Source organism: Geotrypetes seraphini, chromosome 1 (assembly GCF_902459505.1).
Source record: "Geotrypetes seraphini chromosome 1, aGeoSer1.1, whole genome shotgun sequence".
In the NCBI taxonomy this organism is placed as follows: Eukaryota; Metazoa; Chordata; class Amphibia; order Gymnophiona; family Dermophiidae; genus Geotrypetes; species Geotrypetes seraphini.
The window spans coordinates 454,303,350-454,321,630 of NC_047084.1; the positions used below are offsets into that span (position 1 = coordinate 454,303,350).

The following is an 18,281-nucleotide window of genomic DNA, read 5'->3' on the forward strand; positions in this document are numbered from 1 at the left end:
TGATGTCATCCGACAGAGCCCCGATACGGACGTCTCACAAGCATGTCTTGCTTGAAGAAACTTAGAAGTTTCGAGATGCCCGTACCGCGCATGCGCCAGTGCCTTCCCGCCCGATGGTCCGGGCGTGTCTCCTCAGTTCTTTTTCTTCCACGGAGCTGAGAAGTTTACTTCATTTCTGCGCCCATTGAATTCGATTTTTTGCCTTCTGCATCGCCGCGGATTGAATTCCTTTTACTCTTGCCATGTGTTGTTTCTTTCTTTGATTTCTTTTTAAAAAAAAAAAAAAATAAATTTTTTTCTTCCGACTCCGGGTCGGCCGCGTGGCTTGGGCCCCGCGCCTTCGACCTTGCGGCGGAGCTTTTCCGGCCTATGTCCCGGCCGATCACCGGTTTTAAAAAGTGTAGCAAGTGCCAGCACGTGATTTCGCTCATGGACCCGCATCGACGCTGCCTCCAGTGTCTGGGTCCGGACCACTTTCCGAAATCGTGCCAGCCTTGCTCCACTCTGACAGCGCGAGCGTTTAAGCGTCGCTGTCTTCTGTGGGAGTCCATGTTCAAGATGGAAGCTGCGTTGGATCCTACAGCTTCGACATCGACTGGTGCTTCGACTCCTCTACGAAGCCCTCGGCCTCCCCGGATGTTTCGAGTCTTCTAAAGCCGGCATCGTTCACGCCGGTTTCGGCCTCGACCTCGGCGCCGGTGCCTTCCTCCGTCTCCTCGGACTAGGCGCCGACCCCTACTGTTCCACCGGTGGTGCTCAAAGTGCCGAAGGCTGGCAAGCAGAAGCACTCGGCACCAAAGGAGCGCGGAGACCGTGCGGAAGGGCCCCCTTTTGGTGCGGATCCCTCCATATCGGCTTCGTTGCGGTCCCTTCTGGAGGCTCAGTTTGTGGAACTCATGAACACCATGGGACCCCGGCTGATTGCCTCGATCCAGGGTGACCTCCCAGTTCCGATTCCGAGGGGTGGGCCGCCCCCTCCTCCTCCGCCGTGCCGCTCGACCTTGTTGCTCGGCGAGGAGGAGCGGCGGTCAGCATCCCGCGTCTCGAGGTCGGCCTCGGGTAGTGCCATGCCCCCCTTGGAGCCTAGTGCCTCGAGGAAGGCCTCCTTCAGTGACATGCCTCCCTTAGAGCCTATTCCCTCGAGGAAAGCTTCCTTTAGTGACTTACCTCCTTTGGAGCCTGTTACTCCTCCCCATGAGTCGGTGTGGTGTCCACCTTTGAGGCCTCCCAGTCCTGGGCATAGCCGGAAGCAGGACGAGTTCTTCCGAACCCCCTATCAAGCCTGGGCGGCGTCTGGGGAAGCGACAAATCTTCCGCCTCTCCGATCTACGGCCTCGAGTCCTATCTGCTCTATGGAGACTTCGGGGGATCAGCATTCTACCAGACGGGCTCGATCCCCATCCAGACATCGTGAGGGGCATCGATCCAGGCACTCTTCGAGGCATTCCTCTCGACACTCGACCGTCTCTTCTCAGAAGAAGTTGCCTCGTATGGGGTACTCTGCTTTGGCTGGGTCTCCTCCTCCGGGACCGGAGTTCGAGGACCCCGAAGTTTTTTACTCACCCTGTTGTTCTCAGGCCTCGGTGGAGCCCGAGGCCTCGACTTCTTCCAGCCCTTCTCGAAGGCCGGCGCTGGCGGACCAACTGTCTTTTTCCTCTTTCCTGAGGCAGATGGCTGATGACCTGGACATTACCCTCGATTCTGGCTCTCGATACTCCAAGGAGTACCTCGATACCATGCATTTGCCTCGTCCTCCAGCCGAGTCCTTACGCCTGCCGCTGCATAAGCTCCTCGACCAGACCTTCATGAGGTGTTTTGAGTCTCCGTACTCTATCCCTGCGGTCCCTGGGAAATTGGATGCTCGGTACCGCACGGTGCATCATAAGGGCTTCGAGGGACCTCAGCTTTCACATCAGTCCCTCCTGGTCGAATCCTCGCTCAAGCGGTCCCATCCAGCCCAGGTGTATGCTTCGGTGCCCCCAGGCCGCGAGGGCAGAACCATGGATAAGTTTGGACGACGCATCTATCAGAATTCTATGATGGCGTCCCGAGTGCTTCCTTCACGGTGCTCAGGATCTCTGTCTTATCATTCTGCCAAACCCGTAGATGTGCTGGAAAAGCCAGGGCAAACTGTACTCCTCGATTGTGTAGCTCAGTACAGAAGGGCAATATAGAACCAGTGTATACTGTCTGCAGTTGATTCAAAATACTATTGCCAGACTTTTGTCCACTACAAAAAGAACGAAACATTTTACACGTGTTGTATAAATTGCATTTATTGTTTGTTGTTCAACACACTAAGTTCAAATTGTTATAAGTATAATAATAATAATAATAACTTTATTTTTTTTATACCGCAGTACCACAAAACAGTTCAGAGCGGTTTACAGGTTAAGAGACTGTACATTTACAGCGAAGTTACAGCATATCAGAAAACAGTTCAGCATATCAGAAAACAGTTCAGGGCAATTTATGCAATGAAGGTGCAGAGAATTAGTTAACAAGTGTATGGTATAAACCAGTGACAATTACAAAATGATCCAATAGCTGTTGCAAGGGGGGTTGCCAAACGGGGAGGAAGGGTAGGGAGGGAAGCGAGGTTGGGATTATTAGTTAAGGTCGGAGGTTAGAGGAATTTATCAAAGAGGTAAGCTTTGAGAGATTTCCTGAAGGATTGATAAGTTGGGGCAAGAGAGATGAGGGTGGACAGGCAGTCATTCCATTTGCCAGCTTGGAAAGAGAGGGTTTTGTCGAAGAATCTTTTGTAGATGCATCCTTTTGGGGAGGGGTAGGCAAACAGGTGGGCATTGAGTGTACGGTTAGAGCCTGGGAAGGCGAAGTGGCGTGACAGATATATCGGGGCTGAGCCAGTTAGGGTTTTGAAGCAAAACCCTATGACGTTCAAAGCATGACATTTAAAGGCTTCAGTGTATCAAGAAAGTTGTTTAGATATTCTCCACAGAGATCTTTTGCATTTCTCTCAAAAGGAACAATTTCTGCTACCTGGTCTTGGTCATGTCAAACTGGCCTCAACTAGAAGTCAAACTTTTTCTTATGTTGGCTCTGCTCTTAGGAATTCTTTGACAAGTTTTGTGATGATCCGTCATCTTCAGTTTTTTTGAAAGTCATTGAAGATGGTCTTCTTTCAGCAATATTGTGGCTCTATTGATTATTGAAAGGGTCTTGGTTCTTACAAATCATTCAGTAGATTATTTGTTCTAATATGATAATGTATTTGTTGTAATATGAAGATGTATTTGTAAATGTTGCATTTTCTTGCATTGCTTAAAACTCATGTCAAAAGTAGTTAATCAAAAATAATAAATCTAATTATACAGGATCCTCACTATGCTTCCTCCAGCACTTCCCGCTCCTCTCCCATTTCAGGTTTCAGGTTTATTTAAAAATTTGATATACCACCTTATTAAAATTCAAAGCGGTTTTACATAATATAAAAACAAAGGATAGAAAGAGCGTACATTAAAAACAAATTACAAATAATGCTACAAACAATCAAACGCACTGACAAACATTAACTTACCGATACCGCACATAAAGTTCTACAGCATTCCAGATGGCTGGTTGTACTATCTTAGCCACTGTCTGAACATTTAACCTTCTTTTTTTTTTTTTAATCTCTTTATTCATTTCAAATTTTCAAACAAGTGTACAATAAACCAATTCATAATATACATTTCCACTTGAAAATATTACAAATTTCACACAAAAATAATTATCCCTCCCACCCCCATAAAGATATCTTTATAAATATCTGACACTTTTTAAACCAATCCCACCCCCCCACCCACCAAATATACATAATAAATGGGGATAAATACAAATTATTTATTATAATAATCTATTTATTATAATAATCTATTAATGGCCCCCAAACATTTTTAAATTTATTAAAATATCCTTTAACATTTAACCTTCTAATCTAGACAGAGCCATTTACCTGGGTGCTGTGTTTCCTGTAGAGCAGGGGTGCCCACACTTTTTGGGCTTGCGAGCTACTTTTAAAATGACCAAGTCAAAATGATCTACCAACAATAAAAAAATTTTAAAACTCCCACAAAGCACACTGAAAGGCAGAGAAAATGTTAATTATCATTCATATTCCGGGTTTTTTTCAAAGAGGTCAAGGCAGATGACTCTATGCAATGTCATCTTAATAACAACCATACAAAAATAGACAAATATAGCCCCTCCCTTTTTACTAAACCACATAGCAGTTTTTAGCGCAGGGAGTTGCACTGAATGCCCCACGCTGCTCTCGACGCTCATAGGCTCCCTGCGCTAAAAACCGCTATTGTGGTTTAGTAAAAGGGAGCCATAGTGCAAAATATAGACAGCAGATATAAATTCTCAAAACAGACACATTTTGATCACTAAATTGAAAATAAAATCATTTTTCCTACTTTTGTTTGATGATTTCATGAGTCTCTGGTTGCACTTTCTTCTTCTGACTTCTTCTCACTTCACTCTGGCTGCACTTCTTCTGACATCTTCTGATTTCAGCCCACTCCTTCTTTCAGCCTCCTATATGCTTTCTCTCTTCCATACCTCATTCTCTCCCCCAACTTTTTCTTTCTTTCTCCCTGCCTCCTGTTCTTTCTTTCTCTCTCTCTCTCTCCATGCCCACTTTCTTTCTGTCTCCCTGCCCTCCCCCAAGCCACTAGGTTTGCCGTCGCCACCGGGGAACAGGCCTCCAAGCCACCGCCCCCCAAGCTCTGCATGCAGAAGCCTTGCACTGACCAGCATTCTGCTCCCCTTCAATTCTGATGTCGGAGAGGAAGTTCCGGGCCAGCCAGGCAGCGATTGGCTGGCCCAGAAATTCCTCTCCGATGTAAGAATTGATGTCGGGGAGAGGAATGCTGGTCAGCGTTAGGCTTCTGCAGGCCCAAATCTCTGGATCCCCAGGGCCGAGGAAAAGAAAAGAAAAAAAGCCAGTCTTCCATGAGAGCCGTTCCAGTCTCTTTTTAGCAGGACACTCAACTTCACGTTTTCAGGCTCAAGACGTCAGAGCAGCAGCTCCGGCATTTTTGGGCAGAGCACCTCCTGCTCCCGACCGCCTTTCTCCAGTCTGGCTTGTCAATTCCGCCAGGGGCAGCCGGTGCTCAGCTCTCAAGGGTCGTGACTTCCCTAGACCTCCCTCCCGCCTTCTCCCGAAGGAAGTGACTTCATCCCCCAGTCGGAAGACGCAGTCGGGCAGGAAGGGCGCAGCAAGAATGAGTGTGCGTGGGGAACCTTGGGGAGATTCCGGTGGGGAACCTTGGGGAGATTCCGGTGGGGAACCTTGGGGAGAGGAAGGCTGATCGGCCGGCCGATTGGAACGGCAACACGAGATCGACTGGCGTTGCCTTCCCGATCGACCGGTCGATCGCGATCGACGTGTTGGGCACCCCTGCTGTAGAGGGTCTAGTACTTGCAGCCTGCCAGACAGACTTGGCTGCTAGTAGTTTCTAGCATAGGAAATCAAATAACTTCATAATCAACGAACCTGAAACTAATATAGTTTTGATAACACCATTTACGACGCTATGTTTCACAGAGCAGATGATAATTATCCCCCCAAAACAAAAACCAACATATCTTAAGTCAGGAGACTCTGAATTCAAGTCATAAGTTTCCATAGAAAAGGGAAAGAAGTAAAATGTGTGAGACTCGCCAAACTGCCTAATCTTGAAAATTCCAGCATTGGAGAGATTACAGAGCCTTGCATTTCCTTGTTCTGTATTGTGTATCTAATTCTTGTTCTGAAGTGCAAAGTTCTGTGTCTAGGTTCGTGCTCACCAGTTGGTCCTGCCACCTTGTGATGTAGTGATCAAGGCAGTTTCTGAGTACGTGGGTTCCATAAAAGATCCTGCCAATCTGGACCTGGTGGGTAAGGATGTCTTCAAGCACTCACAGGTGAGGTTGGCCACATTAGTCCTTTATATAGGACAGTTGCTTTGCTTTGTATTTAGTGTTTTGGAGTGAGTTACTGGGAAAAGGGGTGGTCTCTAAACTAAACTAAACTAAGCCTTAGGTTTATATACCGCATCTTCTCCACTGAAGTGGAGCTCGACACGGTTTACAAAGTTTAAAAAATATGGGAAGAGAGAAGAGAGAGAGTTTACAAAGCATAAAAAGAGGGGATGTAATCAGGAGAAGAGATTATTATATGCTAGAGAAAAGCCAGGTTTTCAGTTGTTTTCGGAATAGTTGGAGGGAGCCCATGTAAGTTAGTTGGTGGTTCTGTTGAGAGTAAAAAGTTCTGGCTAGCAGTGGGTGGGAGAAAAAGAAAATTAGTCAAGGTTGGTTTGCTTAGCCTGATACTGAAAGGGTATTGGGATTACAGAGTCCCTAGTTATTTAGTCCTGCTGATTATTAATGTTGGAATGCAGAACAGAACCCATGCTGCTACTCTTTGAAATAATCATTTCTGTTATCCAGTCTAGAACAGAAGACAAAATTGAACGTTTTAAGAAAGCAGTGGAATATTATTCTGCTGCAACCAAACTCCGCCCACTACCTATGGGCCCCTCTCCCTTTCAATGTGAGTATTCCTGTTACTTGGAGATATTTTTTATTTATGTTAGCACATTTCAGTTCTATGTAATATTTTCTGAATGGGGTTTAGGTACATGATTTCCTAAAATATTTAGGATTGGAGAAACTGTGAGCATTACACAGAAGCAGTAATCTTTCACCATTTCCTGTAGCACCTACTGCTAGGAAAAATTGAGGCTGTAGGAGCTTTGTTCCCAGCCCAGTCCTTTGGGACCACACCCAACCAAACAGTTTTCAGAATACCCACAATGAATGTGTGAGATAAATTTACATGTAAGCATGCCTTTTGTAAGTAGATTTATCTCATGCTTATTCATTGTTAATATCCTGAAAACCTGACTGGCTGAGTGTGTTCTGAGGACTGGTTTGCCATAAACAGTTCTCCCCCACTATTTTGTAGAACAAGGCTGAAAATATTCAAGAAGTTTGGTTACTTGTGCTCCTACAACTTGTTTTTTTGGAGTCCTCTGTGTGAATGAATAGGCACAGTACTCTAAAGTCCAGAAATTTGCTTCAGCTGCTAATCTGGACTTTGGGGGGGGGTATCCTGTCCTATCCATCTAAATTTCCTTAGTCTTTCAGTATAGTATGTATTATAGCATTTAACTTTTAAGAAGAACCACTACAATAAAATGAGATTTGCCCCCCTCCAAAAAAAAAAAAAAAAAGCATTTTGGGTTATCAACCAACTATATTCTACATATTAAGTTGAAGCATGCACATTTAATGTGACACAATAGCATATTTCTTTTTCCTCCATTTGCAGACTCTGTACCGTTTTTTGGGTTTTTGCAGCTCAAATGCATGACCTTGCATTTCCTAGTATTAAATTTTAGCTGCCGGATTTCAGACCATTCTTCAAGTTTCGCCGGGTCTTTCTTCATGTTATTGACACCATCCGGCGTGTCTACTCTATTGCATATTTTGGTATCATCCACAAAGAGGCAAATCTTACCTGATAACACTTCATCAATATTGTTTATAAAAATGTTAAAAAGAACAGGCCCAAGAACAGAACCTTGAGGCACACCACTGATAACATCCCTTTCCTCAGAACGATCTCCATTGATCACTACCCTCTGTTGCCTTCCACTCAACCAGTTCTTGACCCAGCCCGTCACTTTGGGACCCATCCCGAGGGCACTCAGCTTATTTTTTAGACGTCTGTGTGGCACATTGTCAAAGGCTTTGCTAAAATATAAATACACTACATCTAGCGCAGTGGTCTCAAACTCAAACCATTTGCAGGGCCACATTTTGGGTTTGTAGGTACTTGGAGGGCCACAGAAAAAAATAGTTAATGTCTTATTAAAGAAATGACAATTTTGCATGAGGTAAAACTCTTTATAGTTTATAAATCTTTCCTTTAACTGTTAAAATTGTCATTTCTTTAATAAGACGTTAATTATTTTTTCTCTGGCCCTCAGTTAAAATTTAACATCTTTCCTTTCTAAGAACTGACACATTTCATTCACTATATTGAAAATAAAATATTTTCCCTACTTTGTTGTCTGCTGACTTCATTTTTCTGTGCTTTTAACAATGTTTATAGGGCCTTCTTGTCCTTTGACTATTTTTTCTCTTCTTCACGTTCTGCCTTGCATCCATCTTTGGCATTAACTTAACATTCAGTTTTTCCCTTTTTTTCTCAAAATCTACATTTCTTTAGCACTCTCCAGACCAGTAGAGGTTAATCTTTACGAATGGGGTATATATCCAATCATGACCAGCAGGTGGAGACTGAAAACAAAACTGTGAGATAGTACAGAAGATATCCCCTTCTCATCAGTCTACTTCAGTCTCCAGCAGGTGTTGAGTGATCTGTACCCATCTCCCTTGGTAGGGTTGTTGGAATTTGTTTAGGGGGTTTCTAGTCCCTGTTTTTGCCCGGACAGAGCTTGGGCGGGCCCTGTTTGGGGGTCCGTCCGACCTTGGGGGTGTTAAATCTGGCGGGTCTCGAGCGGGGTCCCTCCCCCCACATCCTCCACCTCCCCACATTTTTTTTAGAGGAGCCTCAGCAGTAAGCCTTGCCCCCTAAATCAAGCAAGGCATATTGCTTCGAGAGCCTGTGGAGTCTGTTCTATAAAAAATAAAAATCCTGAGGTAGTGCTGGTCTGGAGGGTTGTTTCCCTTTAAGATAACTGTGTTTTACTGTATTTTTTCATCTATCCAGCACTTTGTTTCTAGCTAGGTCGCGTATGGAGCCATTGTGCCCTTCTCCAGGTGAGTGTGACACAATTTGATCCAGCCGCGAGGCACTTGCGGCCGGCCTGAACTCGGCGGTTTGGGCTGGTGAGGTGGTGGAGCTCCTTCGGCTGCAGGCGCCCAGAGCTCCCCGCCGATGGTGCCTCACGAGTCGGCTGGGAGCAGTGGGGAAGCCCAGTCTTCAGCTGATGCCGACTTGCCTGTTTAGGGGTTGGGACTGTTCAGGCTTCTCAGCTGCTACAGGCCATGGAGGGAGCATTTTTGGTGGGAACTTCGCCATTTTCGCTGTCTGGCCCCTCCATTTTGTCTGCAACCTCAGGTGACCTTCCCCCTGTATTGCAAACACAGGGGCAGGGAGTCCCTGGGGACCCCCGGTGTTTTTTTCCCCTGATTTAATTTCTTTCTTTGTGCAGACAGTTGGGGGTCCCACGTGTGCCCAGGGGGTTTCGGGGGTAGCTTTTTCATTCCGCACCCCCTTTGGTTTTGCCTCCCTCTTTTTGTTTGGCGTCCCTTCTTCCTTCTCCATCATCCATGCGCCCACGGGAGGGCTTGGATTGCGGATTGGTGGTCGGAGGAGCGTTTTGGCATGATTGAGGACCTGGCCGCTTTGGGGGGCTTCCAGGATCCTCCAGAGGGTACGGCCGCTGGCAGCGGGGCGTTGGGTTTCCCGTCTTCCGGCGCAGAGGTGTCCGTGGTGCACTTTTTATTTAGAGGGATGCGCTTTTAGATCTGATTTAGCAGGTCTCCTCGGTGCTGCTTTTTTGACGATACGCCATCAAAGACCCCGTGATGGGGGCCCCTGTGCTTCAGGAGGTCTGTCCTGTTTTCCCGCTCTTTTCCTGTGGATCAGGATTTTTTCGGGATATCGTGCTGGCGCAGTAAAATTCGCTGGGGGCGCCGTTTCAGTTGGCGCGCACCCTGGCTCGTTGGGATCCCATCCCGGAGGGGAATAGGGCTACCTTATTTTCGCCAGTGGTGGACGTGGTGGTCTCGGTGATTGGTAAGCGGCACACTGTGCCTGTTGCGGATGGTTCCTGAGGGGCGTACGTTAGAGACACTTCTTAAGCAGAATCTTGATGTCTCTGCCTTGGGGGTCCAGGTGGCTATTTGTATGGGGCTGGTGGCTCACGCCGTGTTTCAGTGGTCTGAGCGTGTCCTGGATCGTGAGTCTGATGTCTGGTCCTTTGTGGATCAGGAAGTGGCGAAATTTGAGATGGCTGCCTTGTTTCTCTCGGATGCTCTTTCTGACTTGGTGCGGCCTGTGGCTAAGTCTGGGGCTTTTGGTGGCCGCGCGCTGTACCTTGTGGCTTTGCGCTTGGTCGGCGGTTGCCGCGTCCAAATTTAATTTCCAAAAATTTCTCTTTCGGGGGTCGTTTTTGTTTGGAAAGGACTTAGATAAGTTGGTTCAGACTCTGACGGACTCTGAGATGCCCCGTCTGCCTGAGGACTGTGCCCACCCGGCGTCTCGGGGTGGCACTGCCCGGAGGTGTCTGCGGGTATTTTGCGAGTTTTACTCTGGGTGTCGGGCTGCTTCTTTCCAGGCTTCCGGTTTTCCCCCGGGGTCAGTTGGTTCAGCGAATGCAGTCCTTTCAGGGGGCCTGTCGGGGGGCTGGGAGTCCCCCCGCCGGTTTCCCTGCTGCCCGTCCTGCCCGATGGCTCTTTGCCGGCGCCCCTTTGGTTCCGATGGGTGCCCGGCTGCGCTACTTGTTTCCCAAGTGGGCCAATCAGTGGGTCCTGGGGATGTTGCGGGATGGATATGCTCTGGAGTTTGCCGCTCTCTGCTAGATCATATCTTGCCTCTCCAAGTCAGGCTGCATGGGAGATGCTAGCCTTTCGCCAGACCCTTCAGTACTTGCTAGATTTCAAAGCGGTTGTTCCAGTGTCCCCTCAGGAGTGAGGCACTGGCTGGTACGCCATTTCCTTTGTGGTGCCCAAGAAGGAGGGGACCTTTCGACCCCTCCTCGATTTAAACAGGGGTCCTCAGGGCTCTCAGAATTCCCTCTTTTCGCATGGACACACTGCAGTCTGTCCTTCTGGCGGTTCAGCTGGGGGAGTTCCTGACTGAGGAGGCCTATTTGCGTGTTTCTATTTGGTCCTCTCTCCAGCGCTTCCTTCGCTTGCGATCTTGGGTCAGCACTTTCAGTTCTGTGCGCTTCCCTTTGGCCTGGCCATGTCTCCCCGGACGTTCACCACGGTGATGGTGGTTGTCGTGGCGGCCTTGCGGTTGGAGGGCATTCTGGTGCACCCCTACCTGGATGACTGGTTGGTTCGGGCCCAGTTGTTGCAGGAGAGCACCCGGGTTACAGCTCGGATGGTGGAGTTTCTCCGGTCGTTGGACAGGGTGGTCAACCTTTCCAAGAGTCGATTGGTCCCAGCTCAGCGGCTAGAGTACCTTGGGGTTCTGTTCGACACCTCCTTGGGGAAGGTCTTCCTTCCAGGGGCCCAGGTAAGCAACTTGCAATCTCAGATTTGCTTCCTTATGGCGTCCCGGTGTCCTTGGGCGCATGATTTCCTCCAAGTCTTGGGGTCGATGGCGGCATCCCTGGACGTGGTGAGTTGGGCGCGGGCCCACATGCGTCCTCTTCTATATGCTCTGCTCCAGAGGTGGTCGCCCCAGAGGCACAGTTTGGATGTCCCTGTCCCTCTGCGAGGCTTGGCACGCTGCGTCCCCCCTCAATCACAAGTTGCCCCGCTTCTGCTCCAGGGTTTACACCCCTCTCAGACTCGAGGCGGATGCTTTTTTGCTGGATTGGACGAACCTGTTTCTGTATGCGTTCCCTCATTCCTTCTGATTCTGAAGATTCTCGTCAGGCTCAAGTCCACGAATGCCACCATGATTCTGTTAGTTCCTCGGTGGTCAGCCGTGGTTCTCTCTTCTGTTGCAACTCAGTTCCAGGGAGCCTCTTCTTCTGCTTGTTTTTCCTTCTCTGCTTATGCAGAGTTGAGGTTCTCTACTTCATCCCAACCTTCAGTCTTTGCACTTAACGGCTTGGTTCCTTGAGACTTAATGCCCTGGTTCCAGTTCTCTCAGCCTGTGCTGGACGTCCTGGAGGCGTCTCGGAAGGAGTCCACTCGCCAATGTTACCATCAGAAGTGGATCCGCTTTTCTTCCTGGTGTGCTACTCGACAGCAGGAGCCGCTGTCTGCCTCCTTATCTGCTGTCCTGGATTATCTGTTACACTTGTCTGGCGCTGGACTCAAGTCCTTTTCGGTTCGAGTCCATCTTAGTGCCATTGCTACTTTGCATCAGTCGATTAATGGGAAGCCTATCTCTGTTAATCCTGTGGTTTCCCGCTTCATGAAAGGCTTTTTCCACGTTCATCCGCCCCTTAAACCTCCTCCGGTGGTTTGGGATCTTAACGTGGGCCTTACTCGCTTGATGAAACCCCCATTCGAGCTGCTAGCGCGGGCTCACTTGAAGTTTCTTACTTGGAAGGTTGTGTTTCTTATTGCTCTCACTTCTGCCCATCGGGTCAGTGAGCTTCAAGCCTTGGTGGCGGACCCACCCTTCACTGTCTTCCATCATGATAAGGTGGTTCTCCGCACCCATCCTAAGTTCTTGCCTAAGGTTGTTTCTGAGTTTCACATCAACCAATCCATTGTTCTTCCTGTGTTTTTTCCGAAGCCCCATTCTCACCCTGGAGAAGTGGCTGTGCATTCTCTTGATTGTAAGCGTGCGCTGGCCTTCCACTTGAAGCGCACTGCTCCTCATCGTTCTGCTCCCCAGCTGTTCCTCTCTTTCGATCCTAATCGCTTGGGTCGCTCTGTTTCTAAGCAGACCATTTCTAACTAGTTGGCCGCTTGTATCTCTTTCTGTTACGCTCAGGCTGGTCTCTTCCTGCTGGGTCAAGTCACAGGCCACAGGGTCCAAGCGATAGCGGCGTCTATTGCTTTCCTCCGCTCTACTCTGCTTGAGGAAATCTGTAAAGCTGCCACTTGGTCCTCAGTTCATACGTTTACCTCACACTACTGTCTGGATACTTTCTCCAGGCGTGATGGCCATTTTGGCTAGTCCGTTTTGCAAAATCTGTTCTCCTAAATTGCCAACTCTCCCTCCAGGCAGATATTCTCGCAACCCATCCACCTCCCCGTGGTTGGCTTCTTTGCTAGCTATCTGAACTGAGGCCACGCTGAGGAGATGCTTGCCCTAGGTCGGGCGAGAGGGGCAAGCATTCATGTGCGGGCCAATTGCAAGCTTGAAGGTCTTCAAGCAAGTCTGCTTGCAAAAACGTCCGCTAGAGGACTCCGTCTGTGACGTCACCCACATGTTGAGAATATCTGCCTGCTGTCCCTGGATAACACCTGTTACAATAAGTAACTGTGCTTTCCATGTCTTCCCTTCCCTTCCTATCTCCTTCCCTCCCTATTTCCATGGTCTGACATCTCTCTCCTTCCCTTCCAGTGTAACATTTCTCTTTTCCTTCCTCCATTCTGCCCCCTGCAGTCCATCTTCCTTCCCTTCCTCCTTTCTGGCCCCCCTCCCAGTCCAACATTTCTCCCTCCTTTCCACCAGTCCAACTTTTTTTTTTCTCTTCCTCCTGCATGATTCTCCTCTGATCCTCCTTCCCTCAGCCAAGCCTCTCTCTCTCTCCCTCCATGAGTCCAACTTTTCACTCTCTGCCCTCTCCTCCTTCCCCAGTGTAACATTTCTCCTTCCCTCCTTTCTGTCCTCATCATTCATCTTGCCCTCTCCATGAGTCCAACACTTTCTGCCTCCTGCATGCTTTCTCTCTGTCCTTGCCTCTTCCCTCAGTGGAATCCCTCCTTTGCACCCCCTAACCCAACATGCTCTCTCCCCATGCACCATCTCACCCTCGCCTCCAGTGTGTAGCACCTTTTCTTTCCTTCCCTTTCTGCCAGGTCCAGCAGTACCCCTTCTCCCTTTCTTCTTCCCCTCCTCCCGTTGTCCAGCAGTACCCCTTCTCCCTTCCCTGTTCCCATTGTCCAGCAGTACTCCTTCTCCTCCTCCCCTTATCCAGCAGTACCTGGTGCACACTGGGTAGGAAGAGAAGCTCCGGCATTGGCATCAGCTGACTAACAACTTCTTGCAGCCGCATCGTATTCCGGGACTCCTGCCTTCGCGTATCCAGCAGATACGTGAAGGCAGGAGTCCTGGCATACGATACGGCTGCTGGAAGTTGCTAGTCAGCTGATGCCGACACTGGAGGTTCTTGCCCAGTGTGCGAGATCGCACCAGCGTCAGCTGACTTGCAACTGCCTGCTGCCGTTGTTTATGCCAGGACTCCTGCCTTCGCGCATCCTGCAGATATGTGAAGGCAGGAAACCCGGCATATGTGACGGCAGCAGGCAGTTGCCCAGGTTGTGGGATTGGGTTGCCCAGTTGCAATTGCCCAGATTGCAATTTCAGGTATTACACCACGGGCTGCAAGTTTGAGACCGCTGATCTAGCGCTCATTCTCTATCCAATTCTCTGATCACCCAGTCAAAGAAAGTGATCAGATTTGTCTGACATGACCTACCTCTAGTGAATCCATGTTGCCTCTGGTCCTGTAATGCTGTTCATAAGCTACTGTAATAATGATACCATATATGCTCTAATATAAACTGACCGGAATATAAATCAAGGTAACCTTTTTCGACAACTACTCAACAATTGCTGCATATGAACATCAATCAATTGACATACCAAGAAATGAAATACCAGCGGGCATGATCTGGAGTTCCTTCCACAACTCAGATTGGAATAACTACATCAAATTATATAACAAATACTCTAAATCATACTGCATCCTGGACTCATGTCCCCCAGAGATTATGAAAGCAGCTCCACTAGGCTTTAAACTATCCCTATTGAATTTTCTAACCAATAACCTAAACAATGGTAAATTCCTCACCAACAATGGTCATATTGTAATAACCCCAATCCCAAAAAATTGTAAAGAATCAGTAACATCATTAACCAACTATAGACCAGTAGCATCAATTCCATTTATGGTAAAAATCATGGAAGGATTGGTACACACCCAACTAATGGAATATTTCGACCAATTCTCTCTTCTGCACGAAACTCAATCTGGTTTTAGGCCTCTATTTAGCACTGAAACAGTAATTGTGGCCATTCTGGACAATTTGCGTTACTTGTTCAGTAAGGGCCTCAACGCCCTAATCATGCAATTTGACATAAGTTCTGCCTTTGATTTGGTGGACCATGGAAAACTGTTACAATGCCTAGACGCAATTGGAATCAGAGGAGAAGTACTGAACTGGTTTCGAGGCTTCCTTATATCACGCACCTACCAAGTCCGTTTTAATCACGATCTCTCAGATACATGGAGTAATCCATCTGGCGTGCCACAAGGATCACCGCTATCCCCTCTGCTCTTCAATTTTTACATGTCCTCATTGGGTGCACAACTGTCCCAGCTGGGGATAAAACTATTAAGCTACGCTGACAACTTCACGATAATTATCCCATTCACCAACTCTGTCTCAGAAGTCACCCCCAAAGCAACAGAAGTACTAAATCGGATGGAGCAATGGTTGTCTGAATTCAGACTAAAACTAAACCCAGAGAAAACAAAATTTCTCATAGCATCGCCATATCCACTCAACACTAAAGCACCTGTGTGCATCAGTAACCTTAGTTATCCCATTCAACCCACTATGAAGATATTGGGTGTAACACTGGACCAGAACCTGACCATGAAAGACCAGGTAGACTCCTTGATCAGAAAAATCTTTCTCACCCTCTGGAAGCTTCGGTCCATCAGAGCTTACTTCGATGCCTCATCATTTCGAATTCTAGTATAATCCCTTATACTGAGCCAACTCGATTACTGTAACATCGCCTACTTGGCACTCCCCCAGAAGTATGTGCGGTGATTGCAACTAGTTCAGAATGCAGCGGTTAGACTACTTTGTGGACTGAAAAAGTTTGATCACATGACACCTTCCTATCGACTTTTACACTGGCTGCCGTGTTAAATTTAAGTTTGGTTGTTTTTGCTTCAAGGTACTCAATGTCTTAGCCCCTAAATACATAACAGACCTCTTCTCTTTCACAACCAACAGACACAAGCAAAGCTCACACCCAAACTTTGTTTCTCCACCGGTTAGAGGTTGCAAATTTAAAAGTCATCACCAACATCTTCTCGCACATCAAGCAGCATTATGGGGTAAAGATCTTGAACAATTACTTGAACAAGTACCCTTGGGTGAATGCCGTCCGGACCCAGCGATTTGTCGCTCTTTAGCCTGTCTATCTGCCTGAGGACATCCTCTTGGCTTACCTCTAATTTGACCAACTTAACATCTTGGTCTCCATTTACGATCTCCTCAGGTTCCGGAATGTTGGTTGTGTCTTCCCTCGTGAAGACTGACGTGAAGAACTCATTTAACTTGAGTTCTTCACGTCAGTCTTCACGAGGGAAGACACAACCAACATTCCGGAACCTGAGGAGATCGTAAATGGAGACCAAGATGTTAAGCTGGTCAAATTAGAGGTAAGCCAAGAGGATGTCCTCAGGCAGATAGACAGGCTAAAGAGCGACAAATCGCCGGGTCCGGATGGCATTCACCCAAGGGTACTCAAGGAACTAAGGAACGAAATAGCAGAGCCACTTCGACAAATATGCAACCTATCCTTAAAAACTGGAGAGATTCCGGAGGACTGGAAAATAGCAAATGTCACGCCCATCTTCAAGAAGGGTTCGAGGGGTGACCCAGGAAACTACAGGCCGGTGAGCTTGACCTCGGTCCCGGGAAAGATGATGGAAACGCTGGTTAAGGACAGCATCTGTGAACACATTGAAAACAATGGGCAGCTAGAGTCGAGTCAGCATGGCTTTGTAAGGGTAGGTCATGCCTTACAAACTTATTGTACTTCTTTGAGGGGGCAAACAGCCAGGTAGCTAAAGGGGAATCTATAGATATCATTTACCTTGACTTCCAAAAAGCCTTCGACAAGGTACCACACGAAAGACTGCTTAAGAAGATATGGAACCACGGGGTGCAAGGGGAGGTCCACCGATGGATCAAAAACTGGCTGGCGGACAGGAAGCAGAGGGTTGGAATAAAGGGACATTACTCAGACTGGAAATGGGTCACAAGCGGAGTACCGCAGGGGTCAGTGCTGGGACCGCTCCTGTTCAATATCTACATAAAAGACCTAGAGGTGGGAACAAAATGTGAGGTCATTAAATTTGCAGATGACACCAAACTATACAGTAGGGTTAAAACCATGGAAGACTGCGAAGATCTCCAAAAGGATCTAACGACACTGGAAGAGTGGGCCAAAAAGTGGCAAATGAGCTTCAACATAGGGAAATGCAAGGTCATGCATGTGGGGAAAAAGAACCCGATGTTCAGCTACAAAATGGAGGGATCACTACTAGGGGTAAGTAACCTGGAAAGAGACCTGGGAGTGATGGTAGACACAACACTGAAGGCGCCGGCGCAGTGCGCCACAGCCTCAAGGAAAGCAAACAAAATATTGGGTATCATTAAAAAGGGTATCACGACCAGGTCGAAGGAAGTCATCCTGCCACTGTATCGTGCAATGGTGCGGCCGCATCTGGAATACTGTGTCCAGTACTGGTCGCCGTACCTCAAGAAGGACATGGCAGTACTTGAGGGAGTCCAGAGAAGAGCAACAAAGCTGATAAAGGGTATGGAAAATCTGTCATATACTGACAGATTGAAACAGGACTGTTCTCCCTGGAGAAGCGGAGACTTAGGGGAGACATGATAGAAACCTTCAAGATCCTGAAAGGCATAGAGAAAGTAGACAGGGACAGATTTTTCAAACTAAGGGGAACCACAAGTACAAGGGGGCACTCGGAGAAATTGAAAGGGGACAGGTTTAGAACAAACGCTAGGAAGTTCTTTTTCACCCAGAGGGTGGTGGATACATGGAATGTGCTTCCAGAGGCTGTGGTAGACAGGAGCACTATACAGGGCTTCAAAGAAGGTTTGGATAGGTTCCTAGAGGACAAAGGGATTGAGGGGTATAGATAGGTGTAGAGATGGGTTGTAGGGATAGGAGTAGAGGTAAGTTACAGGAATAGGAGTAGAGATAGGTTATAGAGCTAGTCAGGGACCACTGCTCAGGCAATGGGCCTGATGGGCTGCCGCACGAGCGGACCTCTGGTCTGCCTCAGCGGAGGCAACTTCTCATGTTCTTAATTACTCATGCCCACTACCTATGGAGAATTCAGGAAACGCCTAAAAACACATCTGTTCCTGAAATACTTAGGAAACCAACCTATTCAATCTTAGTCCTCAACAAATGATCGCAAAAACCATCAATCACTAAGTTTGTACTTTGTTTATTCATTCTCTGTAACATTTCTAATCATTGTAAACCGCATAGAACTTCACGGTCCTGCGGTATATAAACTGTTATTATTATTATTTCCCCCCCCCAAATGGAGGAAAGAAGGTTGTCTCGAATATAACAGAAGAACATAAGAATTGCTGCTGCTGGGTCAGACCAAGTTTCAAGTTTATTCAATTTTTGATGAATCGCCTATTACAGATTCTAGGCGATGTACATATTACAA

The 18,281-nt window shown here is 47.6% G+C and overlaps 1 protein-coding gene across 2 annotated transcripts in view; it reads left to right on the top strand.

The window, feature by feature from the left end:
• Positions 1-18,281, top strand: part of FAM120C (family with sequence similarity 120C) — a 183,763-nt gene that overhangs the window by 67,264 nt on the left and 98,218 nt on the right. For both annotated transcript variants that reach the window (XM_033921801.1, XM_033921812.1), the window contains exons 4-5: positions 5,785-5,913; positions 6,439-6,541. In XM_033921801.1, the coding sequence (XP_033777692.1) occupies positions 5,785-5,913; positions 6,439-6,541 (232 nt within the window). The remainder of the gene's footprint in view (positions 1-5,784; positions 5,914-6,438; positions 6,542-18,281) is intronic.